Source organism: Elgaria multicarinata, chromosome 3, assembly GCF_023053635.1.
Source record: "Elgaria multicarinata webbii isolate HBS135686 ecotype San Diego chromosome 3, rElgMul1.1.pri, whole genome shotgun sequence".
In the NCBI taxonomy this organism is placed as follows: Eukaryota; Metazoa; Chordata; class Lepidosauria; order Squamata; family Anguidae; genus Elgaria; species Elgaria multicarinata.
In genome coordinates, this window is record NC_086173.1 from 72,584,196 (window position 1) to 72,603,031 (window position 18,836).

Consider the following 18,836-nt stretch of genomic DNA (forward strand, 5'->3'; position numbering starts at 1 on the left):
AACGGAATATATAAAAACCTTAACTATTTAGGATAAGAAGGAAGCTATGTGATTATGCATAGATAATTAATGAGTTGATAAAGTCAATACATATTTTCTGTCCAGGAATTCCCACTAAATGACAGATGCCTTCCTGAAAACTGTGTGAGCTGATAGGAAGTTTCTATCACTTCAGTCCAAAAACTGGTATTTGTTCCATTTGATTTAAATGGTATTTATTTATTATTTTATTTACAATATTTATATACCGCTCCCCATTAAAAATTTCGGAGCGGAATACAAAGTTGGTGCCTGCCTGAATTCCACTATGGCAGGGAATTCCATGGTGGGTGGGGACCACACTGAAGGCTCTTCCCCTTGTGGACTCCAATAGGAGGATGGATCTATGTGGAACCACCAGGAGCATGTCCTCAGATGATCGGGCAGGTTGCTAGGTGAGTTTGGATAGGATTGCAGCTCAAATCAGTTTAAATCCAGGCAGTTCAATTTAACTGGGTTGCTTGTTTAATATTGCTAGTGTGCGACAGTCTGCAGAAGAGAAATGAAATGTGCATTGATACCATCTGCTCAATGAAGTCTATAAGGAATGGCCTGTTCAGGAAGAGGGCAGAAAAAACAGTAACAAAAGCTTTAGTTAGTGTTTTGGATGTTTTGTTGACCAGTTTTACTATGTAAACTGCTGTGAGAACCGCTTGTTGAAAGATGGATGGTATATAAATAATTCTAAATAAATAGTATTTTATTATTATTTTATAATAAATAAATAGTATTTTAGCCAACATAGGTTTCACATTCACATTTTATAGATGCTTTTGAACTGTGGTGTTGGAGGAAAATTCTGAGAGTGCCTTGGACTGCAAGAAGATCAAACCAGTCCATACTCCAGGAAATAAAGCCAGACTGCTCACTTGAGGGAATAGTATTAAAGGCAAAACTGAAGTACTTCCGCCACATAATGAGAAGACAGGATACCCTGGAGAAGAGGCTGATGCTAGGGAAAGTGGAAGGCAAAAGGAAGAGGGGCCGACCAAGGGCAAGATGGATGGATGATATTCTGGAGGTGACAGACTTGACCTTGGGGGAGTTAGGGGTGGCGACAGCCAACAGAAAGCTCTGGCATGGGCCGGTCCATGAAGTCACGAAGAGTCGGAAGCGACTGAAGGAATAAACAACAAACAACAAGTAATAACCAATTTAAGTCTCACTTATGAAAACCTCATAAGCATTTTATTTTAAAGGAACCAAGCAAGGGCCAAATTACAGGAGACATCCAACACCTAATTGCAAAATGAGTACTTAACAGTGTCACTTTTATTGTGAAGGAAAAGCTGAGGTCCTTCTCTATGGATGGAGGATTCCGCGGCCCAGGGACAGAAAGGTCCACTGTTGTGGGCCAAAACAGGATATGTTGTGGGAAGCCCCGAATTCACAGGATCCTAAAACCCTTTATTCCTCTCACATCTCCCCACAAAGGCTCCCAAAACACACCAGACCTGGAGGTGATGCATTGTAATTCACTCCCATTGGTTTCAATGGGAAAGAAAAGTAAAACAAAAAATCCTGACAGCATAAGAAACCGCCACCACCTCCTACCCTAGTCACAGAGTTCTGCCCAGATTGGCATTTCCCACATTGTGGCTGCAGTCCTATAGGAAACAGGGAGGAAAACATCTCAAAGTACGACAGGAAATGATTTTTTTAAAATTCTCAATATGTTTGATCTTTATCAAAGGTATTTTTCTTCTCCTTTCAGAAGAAAAAGAAGACATGAAAGAGGTGAGAAAATGGATCAAAACGCGCTGGGCAACTTTTTTTCTTTTCTTAAGCCAAACATTTCTCACGGTGCCTTTGCTTTTTCTGTGGATCGGAACAGCTCTTCCTTTTTTGGATTACAATCCAATGTGGCCATTTTCTTGGGGATAATCAGGACTTTTTACAATTAAAATGAATGGACTTATGCAGCATGGAAGTTCCACTTAATTGACACACTTCAGGTGAACACATCCGATTATTCTAACTCACTGGCCGTTTTGTGGAGTGCTCTAGCTTTTAAAGCTTTTTAAACCCCCCTCCTCCCTAATCCTCCTTTCTCCCGTGTGTGTGGTGTGTGCGTGTAATGATAGAAGCTGCGTAATTCCAGTTGTCTATAAAAGCAGGGCGGGGCTAGTCTACTTTTTTTTTTTTTTTTAAACACCACTGCCTTTTGCGCACGCGCAATCTTTGAACCGGCCTCGCCCTGCCAAGGCGTTAAGATCACGCACATTTCCTGCTTGTCCTCTTTTCCTCCCTCTGGGAAACGCATGCGCAGGAAGGCGCTCTCCACCCCTGTTTCCCAGGGTGCTTTGCGCGGTGAAGAAGCGTCGGTCGCGGGCTGAAGGCATTTTGTGTCCTGGATATCGGCAGCGAAAGAGAGCGAGCGCGAGAGAGCGCGGACAGAGCGAGAGAGCGCGCGCGACTGAGAGAGGCAGACAAGATGGCGGCGGCGGCCGAGTGAAGCGCCAGTTGGCGGCGGCCGGACCCGCTCGGACTTCCCTCTTCGTTCCCAGCCCTGAGGGCTGCCTTTCCTAAGAGGGCAAAAACCGCCAGGGACAGGCGGGGACGCGTGTGGGACGTCTGCCTTCTAAAGGGGCCTGGTGCGAGCGGAGCCGCAGGGATCGGCGTCTTACCCCCCCTTCCCCCTCCTTTCCCCCACCCCCACCCCGATCAATTCCTGGCAGCGACGGAGCAGGAGCTCCTTGAGGAAAAAGTCGGCGGGTCCTCAACGTGTGAATAGCCCCCCTTCCCCCCCATCCCCTCAGTCACCATGGCGAGCAGCAGTGGCTCCAAGGCCGAGTTTATCGTCGGGGGCAAATACAAGCTGGTGCGGAAGATCGGCTCGGGCTCCTTCGGGGACATATACCTGGCCATCAATATCACCAATGGGGAGGTAAGGGCCGGCGGGCGCCCGGGCCTTTCCTTGCCCCTCTCCTTTCGCACTCGCCTCCGCGTCAGTAGATAGAGGTCGCTTTCACTTCTCTCCCCCCCCACCCCTTTCTCCACGTCCGGCCAAGCATTACTCCAGGAAAACGCCAGAGAGCTACTTCTCTCTAAAGTGGAGGTTTTGCCGTCTGTGTCGCAGGCTTGCTCCAATTCGCCCTTATTTTGAGAGCAGTTTCTGTGCCTCCTTTCACAACTCTCTGTCTGTCCGGTTTAGGCTTTTGCAGATTCGAGCATCGGACGTCATTCCCCTGATTAGATGTTGGATCTTAGTTCTTTAGGTTTAAAAAACAAACAAAAATATTATGACAAATCATAGGAACTTCAGTGATCTAGGTTGTGCCTTTTTCTCCTCTTCTGGGGAGGGGGGAAGCTAAGCGAGTGTTTTCTCTTGAGACTGCAGTGATGAGACTGCAGTGCTTGATTGAATGCTTTGAAAATGCCCCCTTTTAAACAAAACCTTTATGCTTTGTGTAAGTTAGAACTGTTTCAAGTCAATAACAGACTAGCTACGTGGTGATAGGTGGGTGAAAGAGGGTATTATTTTGTGGGGAACCCTAAGTGACCTGTAGAAAGACACCTACCTAAACTGTCTTCATAGAGTCACAATGATCTAATTCAAAAGGCAAAGAAGAGATTTTAAATGTTGTTTTGGAGAATTATGGATTAGTATTAGTAGCCTGGCAGCTTCCTTTGGATGGAAATTTTCACTGTATGGAATCCAGAGCCTGTCACTTCTGAGGATATTCTCATATAATAAAAGGCATTCCCTGGTCTTACATTTTCTATAGCAGAAAGGTCCTCTATTCAATAGGATCTTTGACCCGTGTCCCCTCTCCACTGCAGGAAGTGGCTGTGAAGTTAGAGTCGCAGAAGGCCAGGCATCCCCAGCTGTTATATGAAAGCAAACTATACAAGATTCTGCAAGGGGGAGTTGGGATCCCTCACATACGGTAAGAATCATAGCTCTTGGGAGATACAGTACTTATTATCTTTCCCCCCCCAAAGGATCAATGTATGTTGTTTTTCTCTGTCACACAGGAAGTGTTATGTATTACCAGAAATAAGCCTGATTAAGAGTTGTAATAAACTCCATCTGGAAAAAAGATCCTGAAGGATCCTTCTGTACCAGCTTCCTTGTTCCCCTTCCTTACCCCAGTTTCTACTGAATTTTCTAATTTTTCTTGATGGGATTGCATTCTCTGAAGCAGTAGGGATAGCTGGCTACTCTAAGGATTGGGATGTAACAGGGGAAATGGCTGCTCTCTTTTGTGTTTTTGTTCCAACATGTCTTCCTGTTCTGCTCAGAAAATGGCGGATGTCAGTACTTAAATATTCTTGAGAACTAGGGCATGTCTTCTTTCGTATCCCCCATTCCCTTCTAACATTAATTTTATATTCAGAAGGATTAGGGCTTTTGAGAACTGGGGAGAGAAGGGAGTGGAGATGCGTGGAAGCCCCTTTCTGTTGCTGACGACACATGCGTCACTGAGGTCTCTAATTACATACTCTTGTTTAAAGCAGCTTCATTGATTTTTTTCTCCTTGAAAAATGATAATTTAATGGAATTTCATTGTGTGGTATATTTGGGAGATGCCTTCTCTGGTATTGATTGGAGTAGTGGCACAGTTGTTTCTTAGCACAGAAATAATAAAAGGTAATTTTTTAAAACTTTGTATGAAGTCGAGATCCAGAGGATCTTTTTCGATAAAGAACATTTTACTTGTACTTTATTTTTATTTATTTTTGCAGCCATTGCGATTAAATGCTGTGTGCATCTGTAAAAATAATTCTGTTAGGGTTTTACAATTGAATGTTACTAGTACTAAATATGCAAACAAGTCATAATACTGTAAATGGATTTGGTTTGGTTTGATTATTCTATTTTGTTTAACTTATGTATTGTTTTTGTTAGACTTTCCAAACTTTTATTTCACTTGTATATGTATTACTGTGGTATACGCCATTTACACCTCAAGATAATCGTGACCCATGTGTAAGCAAGAGAACAAACCTAGATAAGATACCACTTAAAGTACCCCATTTCAGTTCTCTAAGCAGTAAAGAACTTTTGTCATTCTAAACTACTAGGAAATGTTGATGTTTTAGCTATAAAAGGCATCTGCTGCTGGCGGGTTATGAACTACATAGACGGCAAGGCAGTGTTGAAACATAGGCAAGCCCTGTACAGAGTAGATACAGAATTATTTAAAGACACACTTGTACAAAGCAACTACCCCCCCCCCCAGCTTTAATTTCGTTGTGCAACTGTGGGGATAAAACTATATTTATTACACAACAGTCTTGGCTGTTTTGTATTTCTTTATGTGGGTTTTTCACTTTCGAAAAGTTTCTGTTTAGGCCTGTCCTTAGACGTAGAAAGTATAGTATGAACATCTAGAGTTGTATGATCTTGCTTTAAAGGCCAGTGTTGTCATGGTGTAGATATTGAGATGAAACATAGTAGTTACGATACATTTTAAACACTACAATATTTAAAGTGTTGGACTGAAGTTCGTTATCTTGGTGTGGTATTCTTCAGTCTAGAAGTCTTGTTCGAATTTTTGTGTGTGGTACTTCTCAGTTATTGAAAATTGGCAAATGTGTTTTAAAAGATCAAAATATTGATAGGAGCTAAAAGGAAAAATATTCTCAGGAAATACAGAAATTTTCCTTTGCTATCCAATTACATCATCTTATGTAATAGAAGCAATTCATGAGACTTCATAATTAAATGAAATTGATTTAGTAGAGTAAAGTGTCACTTCTCAATGTGGCTACCAGAATATGAGGTATTTGTTTTTTTATTTATTTATTTTTATTTAAGGATTTTTATGCCGCCATTCAGCCAAAAAAGGCTCTCATGGCGGCTTACAAAAGTATTTCTTGACAGTCCCTGCCCACAGGCTTACAATCTAAAAGACATGACACAAAAGGAAAGGGGATTAGGAGGGAGGAGGAGGAGGGGGAAAAGGAAAGCAAACTCAGGCACTACAATCTTAGTTGGAAAGTTCAGCAGTTACAGGTGACAGCAGGAGGGAGGGGGCTCTCAGCTGGAGACGGACCCAGAGGTGCCTGGCTGCTGCTTCCTCCCTCACTGGTGGCCTCTCCAGAGAATTGCTGGAGGCAATTGTATTGCTCAGCTATGGAAGTCATTTATTGAAGTTTTGTTTCAATAAAAGTTAAAAAGATCTTGTTGCATGAATGAATATGGTACTATTTGTTCTTAAAGTACTTATTTGAAATCTTTGCTTGACTAAATGCTTTTTTAATAGATGTTGCTACCTACATTTACCCTGTGGCTAATGGTGAAACCTTTGATGTCATGCCAAACAGTGGTTTCAATCAGTTGGCAAACCAGAACCCAAAGTTATGGTTTGAACCCAAAGTCATGGTTTGAAGTAGGTTTGTGCTAACTTTGATTTGGTTTGATATATGAATTGACAAACAGTAGTTGCCATTGCTCCACTTCCAGAGGCTCCTGTACCCTAGAGATGGGGCAAAGTTATATTTATGAAACTGAGAGGATGGGAAATGAAAGTGAGCTATGGTTTATTTGTATGTTTGGAAGCTCAGACAAGGGTTTGATTTCTAAATCTATGGTTAGCACAAACCATGATTTGGCTTGGTCTGAGTAGTACTAGTTTTAGCTTGCATTGTTCTCTTGTATGCTCAGTGCAACATTTCCTTGAGATACGAAAGCTTAGTGCTATAGCGAGCTTTAAAAGCCATGATCATCCACTCAGTTAATAAGGAAGAAACCGAAGTAGATACCTTGGATAAATGTTCATAAATCAGCGTTGTACTAAACTCTGAAAGTAATAATAGGGTGGGGGCTTTGCTCACATTCTGTTGATTTGGAATGTTACTCAGGTTTACAGTTTCTCTTTTTTCATTTCTTGATTTTGTTTTGATTATATATTGTTTTTCATTCATGTTGTAAGCTGCCTAGAAGCTCCTTGTGTGACTGAAGTGGGATATTAATAAATGTTTGTCTATAGCAGGAAAGAAGTGTGTTGATTTTATTGGAGAGATGTTATTGGTGTTGGTATGTCAGGGATTTGCTGTTTCATTGAAGTTAGCAATTATGAATTGTCAGTTTATTTGTACATAGAAAATAAAACAGCAAACCTGTTTTGAATTAGAGCACAGTTTTGAAGTAGGTTTGTGCTAGGGCAGTTTTTCCAGGTTGATACCCATCATATTAGTTTGTAAAAGATCCACTTTTATGAACAATATAATCCCAAGAACATTGGAGACTTGGATTCAGAATCACTGTTCTGCTAGTGAAAGGATATAGCTGGTGGAATGGGACTTCCATGTCCTCTCCGTCCCCTGTGCACCCCAAAATATCTGGAGGGTTCTCCCAACTCTCTGGAGGAGATTTAGAGGGCATGTGCGAGGCTGCAGGGTAATGGAGAGGGCTCATATGCCCTGTTCCTCTCAACATTTGCTAGTAGAACAGTGAAGTTGGGCCCTCTGGAGGCAATTTGGATGATAACTAGGAGAAAAGAGGAACACAGAATTCCTGTTCCACCAGTGGTATCCTTACATTGGCAGAACAGTGATTCTGAATTCCAAGTCCATGCTGGATCCAACCCCAGATCTATGCTGTTAAAGACAATTTTCATATAGAAGACCTAAACTCTACCAAAATAGGTTCATTCCACATATGTGTGTTATGAACCGCCCAGAGAGCTCCGGCTATTGGGCGGTATAGAAATGTAATTAATAAATTAATTAATAAATAAATGAACAAAAACAGCACATATGACTCTGCTGCTGCTAGTTCACCTTTGAAATCAGTTGTGTATCAGAATGAAAACTATTGTAGTTGGATACTAGGTACCAAGCTGTGCTGTCAGTTTATTAGGGCAATCCCAGTGTTTACAAATGTACAGAATTTAAAGGAAAAACAAGGGAGCATAGACCCCCAAAACATCCAGTGAGATCTGAGCATGTGCAGAATAGAGAACGGAGGTGGGTGAGAGAATGAACTCAATGGAGTGTCCTGGAAAAGGCCATGGCTACCTGGCAACCCTCAGCAGGAGCATTGCACACTGCAACATTTGTTGCAGGTCCTACTTGTTCTATCCCTTTTTAGCATGATCTGGGAACTGTCACCAGTGTAGCATAGGGAACTGCTGTTTGGGGGATGGTAGCTTTGGGTGGGCTTAATGGGTTGGGTAGGGGAGGATGCTTTGGATCTTGGATCCTGTTCTGAAGTTACCATATTTGCTAAGTACTTGTTCATAAGAGACAGAACTACATAACTGTTTACACTGGACATATCTAATCAAACAGAGCATCTGTTATAATTATATTCACAAAACCTTGTTTTGCATATTTATTTTTTGTTACATTTATATCCTGCCTTTTCCTCCAAGGAGTCCAAAGTGGCACACGTGATACTTCTCTCCAGGTTTATTTACACAACAACCCTGTGAGGTAGGTTAGGCAGAGAGTGACTGGCCCAAAGTCATCCAGTGAGCTTCATGGTTGATTAGGGATTTGAACCTGGGTCTCCACAGTCGTAGTCTAACACTAAACATGGTGGCTCGTACAGAAATACTGTTTCTTTAAAAGTTGTAACTTCACTATTTAGTGAAATATTTTAGGAAATATCAGATATGCAAATGATTGTGATGCATAATTCTTGATTAAAATATAATTGTGAATAGGAAGAACCAGAAATTTAACCAACCCTAAAATTTAAATTTCACACTTCTTGATAAACTGGCCATTCCAGAAGTGGCCTTGTTAACTACCATGTTTTGTTGTCATGGTAACATGTAGGGAAAAAGTTGAAATGGAAGGATCCATCCATGTGGATAGTCAACTAAAGATTTTGTAGTAGTGTGATTTGCTTTTCCATTATCCCTTCCAATGCAAATTACGACAGACAGAATTCCATATATACTAACACAACGTGGTAGGTCATTCATGGAGTACTCATGTAAGGTTTTAACTGCAGAATGGCAAGTTGGTATAACCTCATTGGCAGAATTTCAATGAATAAATTTCAATTTATTTCACTAAATACACTATTTGGAAGAGATGGAGTCATGGCATCTTACTGTATTGTAGGTGGGGATGTGTTTTCAGTAATAAAAGCTTACTGTGTGTACCTTTGTCTACTACTGTCTGTGCTTCTATTAACCCATGGCAGATGACTGAAGACTGTCAATTTCTTGTCAGATGTTTCTTTGCCCTATAAAATATTAAGGTAGTAAAGATATGAACTAGAAATGAAATAGTGTGTTAGGCTGCAATCCTGTGCACACTTACCAGTAAGAAAACTTACTTGAACACGTTGGGATGTTTGAGTAAACATCCATAGGATTGCATTGTTAGTCAATGTTAGTGACATGGATATACAAGGAGTAAACAAGTAATCCCCAAACAAATTAAGTTGATAACAGTTTGCACTCTGATTGGGATCAAGCAAGAGTTTGTATTTGGGACCTCATATGTCAAATCAGTGCCACTAAAATCAATGTGGAATTGATTGTAAAGCTCTAAGATGACCAAGTGATGTTTGAGAAATTGTGATAAGGAGGACTTGGACAAACTAAATTTGTAGACCATTATCAAGTTATTAAAGTTGGTTCTTAAGAGGTTGTGCCAAAAGTTTAGGTGGCTAGATGACCAGGTGCCAGGAACTTTTCTTTTTATGATCATACACAGACATGGTATTAGCAGGGATGCTGTGTTGGGGGTGGAGGCTCAGAGGCATATGGGGAAATGGGAGGCAGCCACAACAATTCTCAGCCTGGCTTTAAAATGGGTGGGGGAGGGAGACCCGTGGTGTGGGCAGCACTGTTAACTTTTACACCAGGGCCTGCTTTTTCCCCTCTTGAGCCCAGTGCTGAGTGAACAAGTGCTGTGTCGTGCATCCGCTGCAACAGCCCTCTGCTCTCCTGGAGATGTGTTTGGCGTCCCACCCCTACAAAGCATCATAGACACACACTACATTGGGGGTGAATGTCCTGCCTTGACTGCTGCAGACTCTTGAGTGCAGTGCTAACCAAGAGGCAAGGCAATGAAGACTGCAAATGTTCAAACACACACTTTTCAGTCCAATGGGGTTCAGGCTAGGCAGGAGTAGTCAAGATAGCAGGTGAAAGTCAAATTACAGGCAAGCAGTCAGTTAAGTGGAATAAGGCTAAGGCAAGAGTGGTCAAGATAGCAGGCAGAGTTGAATATGCAGTGAGATAGTCAGGTATGTCAAAAAGGAGTCCAAGGGTCAGTAGCATGGGGCATCAATCACAAGTCCAGGAGCCAAGGTAGAAGGCAGAGGAACCAGACGAACAGTGTTGTTTCCAACACTGGCTAGGCAGACACTGAAGACTTTTAACACCAAGGCCCAGGGCTCAGCTGCAGTACATTAGAGCTCTCTGGTCAGAACCCTACTAATGAACAGTGACTTTCTTTTGAGAAGTCCTTCTTTGAAAGTGAGCACTTCTCACGGGAATGCTACTGGCCTGTTGTTTGATCCAACCACTCTGCTGGGCCCCCATGGTTATTTTGCCTCAGAGGCAGAGTACCCTCCCCCTGACAGGAATGGACCTGCAGCCATCACCCCACAAGGGCCCAGGTTTCTCCTGGTCTGGTGACAGTGCCTGCTCCGGGGTGCCCTTGGTTTGTGGGAAGTCTGGCTCTTCCTCTGAGGAGAATTCCTCCACTGGGGGCATGACAGCAAATATCCAGAGGAAAAGGAGAGGATGGCTGCAGCTACCACCTGGCCTTGCACTTTCTCACTTCTGGGCCAAATCTTTTAAAAGTGAGGAAAAATGAGCCAGATTCATCTACCTGTCATTTGGGAACCTTGTGGAGGACACCTTACCCAAAGCTTCCTCAAACCTGGCTCTGAGCCTGTTTATGCCATTAACCATTTTGAAGAGTCAAAATTGTATCATCCTATAACCCACAAACTCACCCCAGGAAAGGGGATAAATACATTGTCCCCTTCACCTCAGCTATGTGGACCGTACATATTTGTTGTTTCATGTGATCATCTTAACAAAGGGAAACACATTTTCCAATGAGTTTCCTTCAATCCCATACTCTTTGAGTAGTCATTTTTTGAAAGGTTGGGTAATTACTTTTGTATCCTGCCTTTTGTTCATCATGGAATTTTCGGCTGAATGTGTAGTTCCTCAGCACTGATGTGACTCAAATACTTGGCTTCTGAAGGCTTCAGTGATCCTTCAGATCATGCTCTGTTCCCTATTAGTCAGCTCCTTAGTGTGTTGGTGGGACAAAGTGTTGGAAATATATTGTTGCCTTTCCTCTAAAGCATGGTTTGCTTTTGGTTTATGACTAGAGGTTCACAGAATTCTGGATCAAGGTATTTTCTCTCACATCATGCAATTATATTGGGGTAGAAGAGAGCAAGATAAAAACAAATATGCCATTTTTTTTACATTTGAAATAGGAATGTTACTAACTCCCAATTATGCACCTACTAATTGTTCTAGAAATACATGTAAAGTGAGCAGGCTAGAATCAAACTTCTTAAGACACTTTTTCTTATGAATATGCACTAATGGTCATGATTCCAAGAACCCTATCAACTATGTGAATGGACTTGTGTACACATTGGATTATCTGCTTCCCCCTCCTTTCTTGTAACAGCCTACAGTGCTTTTGAACTTCTCGCAGATGTTGAGGGTGACTATGCTGAGAGGTAGAAAGCTTCCTTCCAAAAGAGGACAGACATCCTCCTTGATCTAATTGCTTTTGCCTCAACTTTTTTGCTAAGCCTTAGTCTTTTCCTTTGATGTATAAAGCTTACAAATATTTTTTTGGCATTGTGCCAGATCTTTCAAGTCAGTTATGTGAAGAGTTTGGGAGAAAATGCTTTTCTCTGCATATTTATAGGTCTGTCTACCACAACATTTAAAATTTAATAAAGCAATTTTCAGATCAAGAGTTGGGGACTTCTTCTATTTGGAATATGTATTTCCAAATTTAAAATGTATTACGTACTTAACCATTTTTGTTAGCCTCTTTGGAAAGCCTTTGCCTTATTATTCTTATTCTTATTCTTATTCTTATTCTTATTTATTTATTTATATAGCACCATCAATGTACATGGTGCTGTACAGAGTAAAACAGTAAATAGCAAGACTCTGCCGCATAGGCTTACAATCTATAATTTCTTAAATATATAAGTATTGTTTTGAGATTATTTGGGAGGTAATGATGAATGATCTGAAGGAATTGATTAGGAAGAGCAAGACCTGAGTGGGAAATTAAGTAGGAATAAATTAATGGAAGTAAAACTTGGATGAATGAAGGATGGAGTGCAAATTGAATACATGTTCTTAACAATTTATTGGGTCATTTGACTGTAAAATTAATTGGCTTGCCTTCTGTAAAATACTGATTCTAGTAATTTCTGAATTTGCATCTATACACATACATTAGTATATTAAATTTTGATGCAGAATTTTCTCTCTTTTTGTGATGGATATCTTCATTGTTGGTGATGTATAAGTGATGTATAAAATAGATAACTCACAAGACAGACCTACATACAACAAAATGTTGCAGTGTGGAATGCTCCTTTTTAGGCTATTCCATCCCCTTCACTTATTTTCCACTCCATCCCCATCAGCACTAAAAGTTTTTGGGGTGGGGGATGGTACTTCTGTTTACTTTGGGATTCCGCAGAAGCCTACTAGTACCTCCCTCTTGTCTGTGGATGATGCCATTTTGGCTACATAAGGATGTTTGCATGTGTAATTTTTGAAATTGTACATTTAACTTTCCGATATATAATTATCACTCACATACTTTCATATCAGCCTTCCTAACTTGCTGCCCTCCAGATATGTTGGTCTGCAACTCCTATAATCTCCAGCACATTTGGAGGGTATCAGGTCAGGGAAGGCTGTTACAGTGTCAAATGAAAATTGGGTTTGTATCTAATTACAAGACTGACAAGATTCAAGTTCTTAATCCTACAGGCTTCAGTAATTAAATTCATTGAGTTGTAGAATTGCATGATGATTCTACAGTGTGGTGACAGACCACGCAGGAGGTATTCTCTATCTGTGCTATATACGGCATACTAATGCAATCAAAATGGCCTGCCAAAAAAGAAGCAATTTTTTAAAGAGAATTTGACTTCATATATATCCAGTTTGTTATGTTTACTGCATACAAATTCAACTAAGAAAGGGAATAGTTATACCAGCACTGCTGTGCACTTATCTTTAAAACCGTCTTTATGGTTGCCATACAAAGTGTGTATTACTCTTGAGCCTTGTTCATAAAGTAATTTGTTTAGGAATATTCTCTTTAGTGAAACAAATTCAAACTACTTATGTGATACATGGCCTTTTAAATTGTTATGGTTCTACAGTAGTTCCTAACGTTTTTTTTAATATTTGTTTTTTTTATCATTATTTTCTGAGCCTTTGTAAGCTGCCTTGATTTGTTCCAGAAAGGCAGTATAGAAATGCAGTAAATAATAACTGTCTTATGACAGGTAGGGTCAAAAGCATCCAAATTGCACTGAAAATATACACATTAGTGTCGATATTCCACAATTCCAGACTCACAGTAATTCTCAATCATTATGAGGTATAAATTTGCATGTGGTATTCTATCTCCTCCATTTAATTTAGTGAAAAACATGTATTTAATTTTACATCTTTTGGGTTTAATATCACCCCTATTGGAAAGACTGGGACTACTGTAAACCATGTACATAAGGTGCCTAGAAGTCAAAGTGGCCCCACTAAATGGTTTTTAAAGATTAGTTAATTATGGTTATATACACTTAGCCTAGGACTTTTTCTGTCCATTTTGTGTATAAAAAAAGAGGTGTAGAGGCTAAAAAGATGTATTTTCATAACAGACAAATTGCTCATATTCTTTAACATCGCCAGAAATGGTATCAAGAATCAGTAGTACCTCAAAGGTTTATGTAATCCCTTTACAAACCCATATTTTAAAGTGTTTTTCTTTCAGTTAGAACTGTCCTTGAGACCTAGTTTTGTAATCATAGCTATCATTTGGTACAAATCCGTCACTTCAGATCATTTTGGACCTCCTGCAAGACTCCCACGGTGCTTCGTACCGTATAAATGTTACAATTAACAAACAGTGTGTTCCAATGAAGACTGTCTGTGCCATTCAACATGCAAAGTATGGCATAAAATTCTGGCAAGGTTGCGATTACAAAACATATCATGATACTGACATATATAAGAGCGCTTGAACAATTGAAAATCTAGGCCAGACAATGGTTGATAAATTAAGACATTTACAGGGTTCCAAATGAACTATTAGGAACTGATGAGTTTTCATCAGTATGTACAATAAGATTAAAGGTGATCCAGACAACTGTGACCAGATGGTCTCCACATACACTTCCAAACTTCATTTATTTATTTATATTTGTATGCCGTCACATAATGGAAAATGCTCTGAGAAGCTTTCAGTAAACACAAAAACAATAGTGGCCAATGGTGTTTTTCTCCCTCAAGTATAGTCGACATTATGAGTTTAACTATCTCCTCTGTAATGTCAAATTGATAGGGAAAAAATCAATTACAAAAGGTACACAGAGTGCCAAAACGGCCAAATTTAGCTTGCAAACAAGCTAATTTTGACCCTTTGTGGATTATGGATGCCATTAAAAATATATAAATTAAAAACAAAAATTCAGTATCCCACAGTGTTTAGCCCATGGGGGGGGGGAGTACAGGAGGTGAAAATGACCCCTGGATCTCACACAGTTGCCCACCCCTGGCCTATATTGTTTGAAAGCTCCAATGAGCCACAGTGGTGTAAACCTCTACAAAGATGTCTCATCCTAGCAGACATGAGTTTAGAGCTAATTGAACCTGGGTTGAGTCTTGGGAGGTAATCAGGCCTGTCCGGGATATCGAGAGAAATAGCCTTAGAACTGGTAGGGGCTGTCACTGCTGCCACAAGAGAAGAGGCAGGTGTCAATGGAATAAAAGAACATCGCAACAAAGATGTGCTTCATATAACCATTTTATCTGTCTTACTAGCTGCTCAGGTAGCATCTGTATGGTTTTAACATCAGTGAGGTTGTTTTTATTAGTAATTTGCACCTATTATTGTATGGTGCAACTGCAGGGTCAGTTAGTCCATATATGCCATTTGGATAGCTTTTTGTACTTTACATATGGAGAATTATTTATCCTAATGACTTTCTGCAACTACATTTTTCTGGAAAAGAAAGGCCAAAATAAAAGCAGGTGGTGGTTGTTTGTCTTCTTGCAAATGGTGTCTTGTTTAACAACCCTGGTACTGCATTGGTACTGGCATTTTTTATGGCAGATTAATAATATAAAATGTGTTGTTCATAACTGAGTTAGCACATAAAATTGTAGCTTGGAATAGTTATGGAATTTACAAGTATAACTTGTATAACTGTCTTAGTTCTACTCAAACAATAATTACAAATATACTCAGTGTTGGTAGATGAAGTAGCAAGTTGCTGTGCTCCGAAGGTACCCAAGTGTATCTTAGTTTTTGGTAGGTGAGAAAATGAGGGAAAGAAGAGTAGAAAATAGAAACTATCAATATTGTAATTGATGAAAGAAAGGATTTAGAAATGGTCTCTTCGCCTTAGGACACTGATGGTAGCTGAGTGGTAGACAATATATTTTGCATGCAGAAAGTTGCCAGTTCAATCCCAGGCATCTTGAGTAAAAAGCATCAGTTAACAAGTGAAATGAAAAGCCCCTACCTGAGACCCTGGAGAGCTGCTGCCAGTGGACAATACTTGGCTTATTGGGCAAATAGTCTGATTTAGTATATGTCAGCTCTCTTGTTTTATACTATCAGCATTATCTAGAAAGGGGAGAAATGATACAAAAAACTGCAATGCCTGTTTATTCAAGTTGACAGTAGGTTGTTGTGTGTACGCCATAAACAATGTTCCCTCTTTCAAACTGCTTCAAATTCTCTGGGAGGTGAGGGAAAGCTAGTGTCAACTTTTAGTCTTAACAGCTCATAGTATAAAAAGGAATATCGGTAAACACGAGTTAAACTTTTCAACAACATTGAACCTTTCAGTGTTTGTCAATACATACAGTACACCTTCTAGTTAACTGTGGACAAAATTATCAGAATGTTTATAGCTTCTGGTTCTAGACTTCCATTTTTATCTCCATGGGCTTCAGAGAACTGAAGGTTTATGCAGATCGAAACACTTATCTAGTCGTTTACATATTGCCTTATTTCTTGATTTGGTGTGCATTTCCAAACAGATCAGTTTCTTCACATGCAGCAGGAAATGGAGGGACTTTGAATCAAGTGAGAAGATTTAAGGCATGCATGTCTACAGTATACAGGGATTGTAATTGCCTGATACTGTAGATTTTTACATAGAAAGCATCTTGAGGGAGCAAAAAGTAATTAAAACAGCATTTTACAACCTTTCCTTAAAACATTTCATTAATACCGAATGAGTGAATATTTTGTGCATTCTAAATGAGAAAATATTTCACAAGGTTTTTTTGAATGCTTTCCAAATTTTCTTTAAAAAAATTCCATTGGGAAAATTTAAGTGGGAGGAGGTCCAGGGGGCAGTTTCCTCCATTGTTTTTAGCACTTTACGTCTTAATTTCATCAACTTACAGTCAGTGTGACAGTAGCACGTCCATTCTTTCTTGAAAATTGCTGATAAGTGGGAGGGAATGCATCAATCATGCATAATAACTGTCCTCTCTGCTCAGAGAGCCTTGCTCACACATGCTGCACAGGTAGAGCTTATTGGTGAAAGTTGGCTGGGCTTGCTTGAACTTATTTATTTATTTATTGCATTTTTATACCGCCCAATAGCCGAAGCTATTAAGTAACTTAACAATGCAATGTTTTTAACTATGACAGCCAGAGATGTAAAGGCAGTATCCAGCAGGGTGCAACCACTAATTTAAATCACATTGCACTAACATAAACTATCTCTAGTGTAACTTCAATAGAAACTCAGCACAGTAGGTAATACTATTAGAATTGCACTAGAGCAGTAGTTCTCAACCTTCCTAATGCCGTGACCCTTTAATACAGTTCCTCATGTTGTAGTGACCCCCAACCATAAAATTATTTTCGTTGCTACTTCATAACTGTAATTTTGCTACTGTTATGAATCGTAATGTAAATATCTGATATGCAGGATGTATTTTCATTGTTACAAATTGAACATAATTAAAGCATAGTGATCACAAAAACAATATGTAATTATATATTGTGAAATATTTATTTCTAATTACAAATAAATGAAATGTCTCGGTTCCTAAGACCATCGGAAATATGTGTTTTCCAATGATCTTAGGCAACCCCTGTGAAAGCGTTGTTCGACCCCCAAAGGGGTCCCGACCCACAGGTTGAGAACAGCTGCACTAGAGGTAGTTTACACTAGTGCAACATAATTTACATCAGCAGTTGTATCCTGTTGGATATTGCATTAAATTTTCCAGGTACCTGGTTGCCTAGGTTCACAAGAATAGTTGTTGGTATCCAGTAACATAGAATATATTTTCTCATGTGTGCTAGGTAGGTTCTAAAAATGTTGTTGAAATTTTTCACTTCTGGTAAACATAAGTTGTTGAAATTGAATGCTTCCTATGTTTGGAATCGCCTTCACTTTGTCTGCATACCTAGTTGCCTGGGTTCAGACCAGCTTTCCTCACCTAAGTATCCTCCAGATGTTTTGGACTTCAATTCCCATCAGCCACAGGTAGCATGTCCAATTCATCAGGGATGCTGGAAGTTGTAGTCCAAACATCTTGAAGGCATCAGGTTGGAGAAGACTAATCTAGATGTCCTGTGTTTCCCTGATAGTGCTTAATAGGCTGCCAAATCTCCTGGTTACTTGGATAACTAAAATCAGGCATTGTACATTACCAAACTTCTGATTACACTTTTAGTTGTTTTGCCAAAGTAATGGTTCATGCATTTGGGCTATAACCTCACATCCAATCAAATGTGTCCTGAGTTTTCATGACTTTTTTAGCGTTCTAGCTTCCTGTGCTGTGATATTGGTCTTCCTAATGAAGGAAGCTATAAAATTAATAGTACAGCATAGGAGATTTATCTTGCCTATAGACCAAAGAATTCACACTGTCAGGGAGGAACTTGTACTAGGAGTAAACTAGTTTGTGATGGACTTGTGCTTGGATGACTTGGATTTTTACCCCTAAATGTACTCATACTTGCATTTTAAATTTGTAGAGTAATGGGGGCCTTTGCTGTGGTGGATCCCTCAGTTTGGAACTTATTCTCTTCAAATAATTACTCTCCTCATGTTAAAAAATAAAAATTCCAAAACAAACTGAAGACATTTTGTTCACATTATTTTAGATGATGAATTGTCGATCCCTGTTCGTAAATAGTCCTTCAGTATGACTTTGTCTGTTTGCAACAAATGTTGCTACCGGGCTAGTTTTGGGGCTAGTTTTTCCAATTCTTGGGAGTGTTGGAGGAAAATATAAATGCCTTAAAACTGTTGAATGTAATTCTAAAGATACTACCAGAAAGTGATTTTATTGTGTATACATTGTTGCTTCTCAGGGCAAATAAAAGGACCGTAACTCAGTCTCATTTTTGACATTGCATGTAAATAGGGATTGGGTTTAAATGAAGCTAATAGTTGCAATCTAACCTCATTAGAGTGATGAGTCCAGATTTTAGGGGGCCTTTTGGCAATACATTGCCTCTTTGCTGCCCATTTACTCGCCTTTCTCTCTGGACTCCACCAGCAGCATCTTCCTGAGGAATAGAGGAGAAGTATGTAGAAGTTAGCGTTCTTTCTTGCTTATCTTGGATTTACAAGTAAAACTAGTGTGTGCAATATGGCCTAGCTGCTGCTG

General features: G+C 39.8%; 1 protein-coding gene across 6 annotated transcripts in view; it reads left to right on the forward strand.

The window, feature by feature from the left end:
* The first annotated feature begins 2,714 nt into the window (after positions 1–2,714).
* CSNK1A1 (casein kinase 1 alpha 1) overlaps positions 2,715–18,836 on the forward strand; it is a 45,765-nt gene continuing 29,643 nt past the window's right edge. For 2 of the 6 annotated variants that reach the window (XM_063120581.1, XM_063120584.1), the window contains exons 1-2: positions 2,715–2,926; positions 3,823–3,929. In XM_063120581.1, the coding sequence (XP_062976651.1) occupies positions 2,804–2,926; positions 3,823–3,929 (230 nt within the window). In that variant the 5' untranslated portion in view covers positions 2,715–2,803. The remainder of the gene's footprint in view (positions 2,927–3,822; positions 3,930–18,836) is intronic. The other 4 variants (XM_063120582.1, XM_063120580.1, XM_063120583.1 and 1 more) reach the window with 4 other exon arrangements.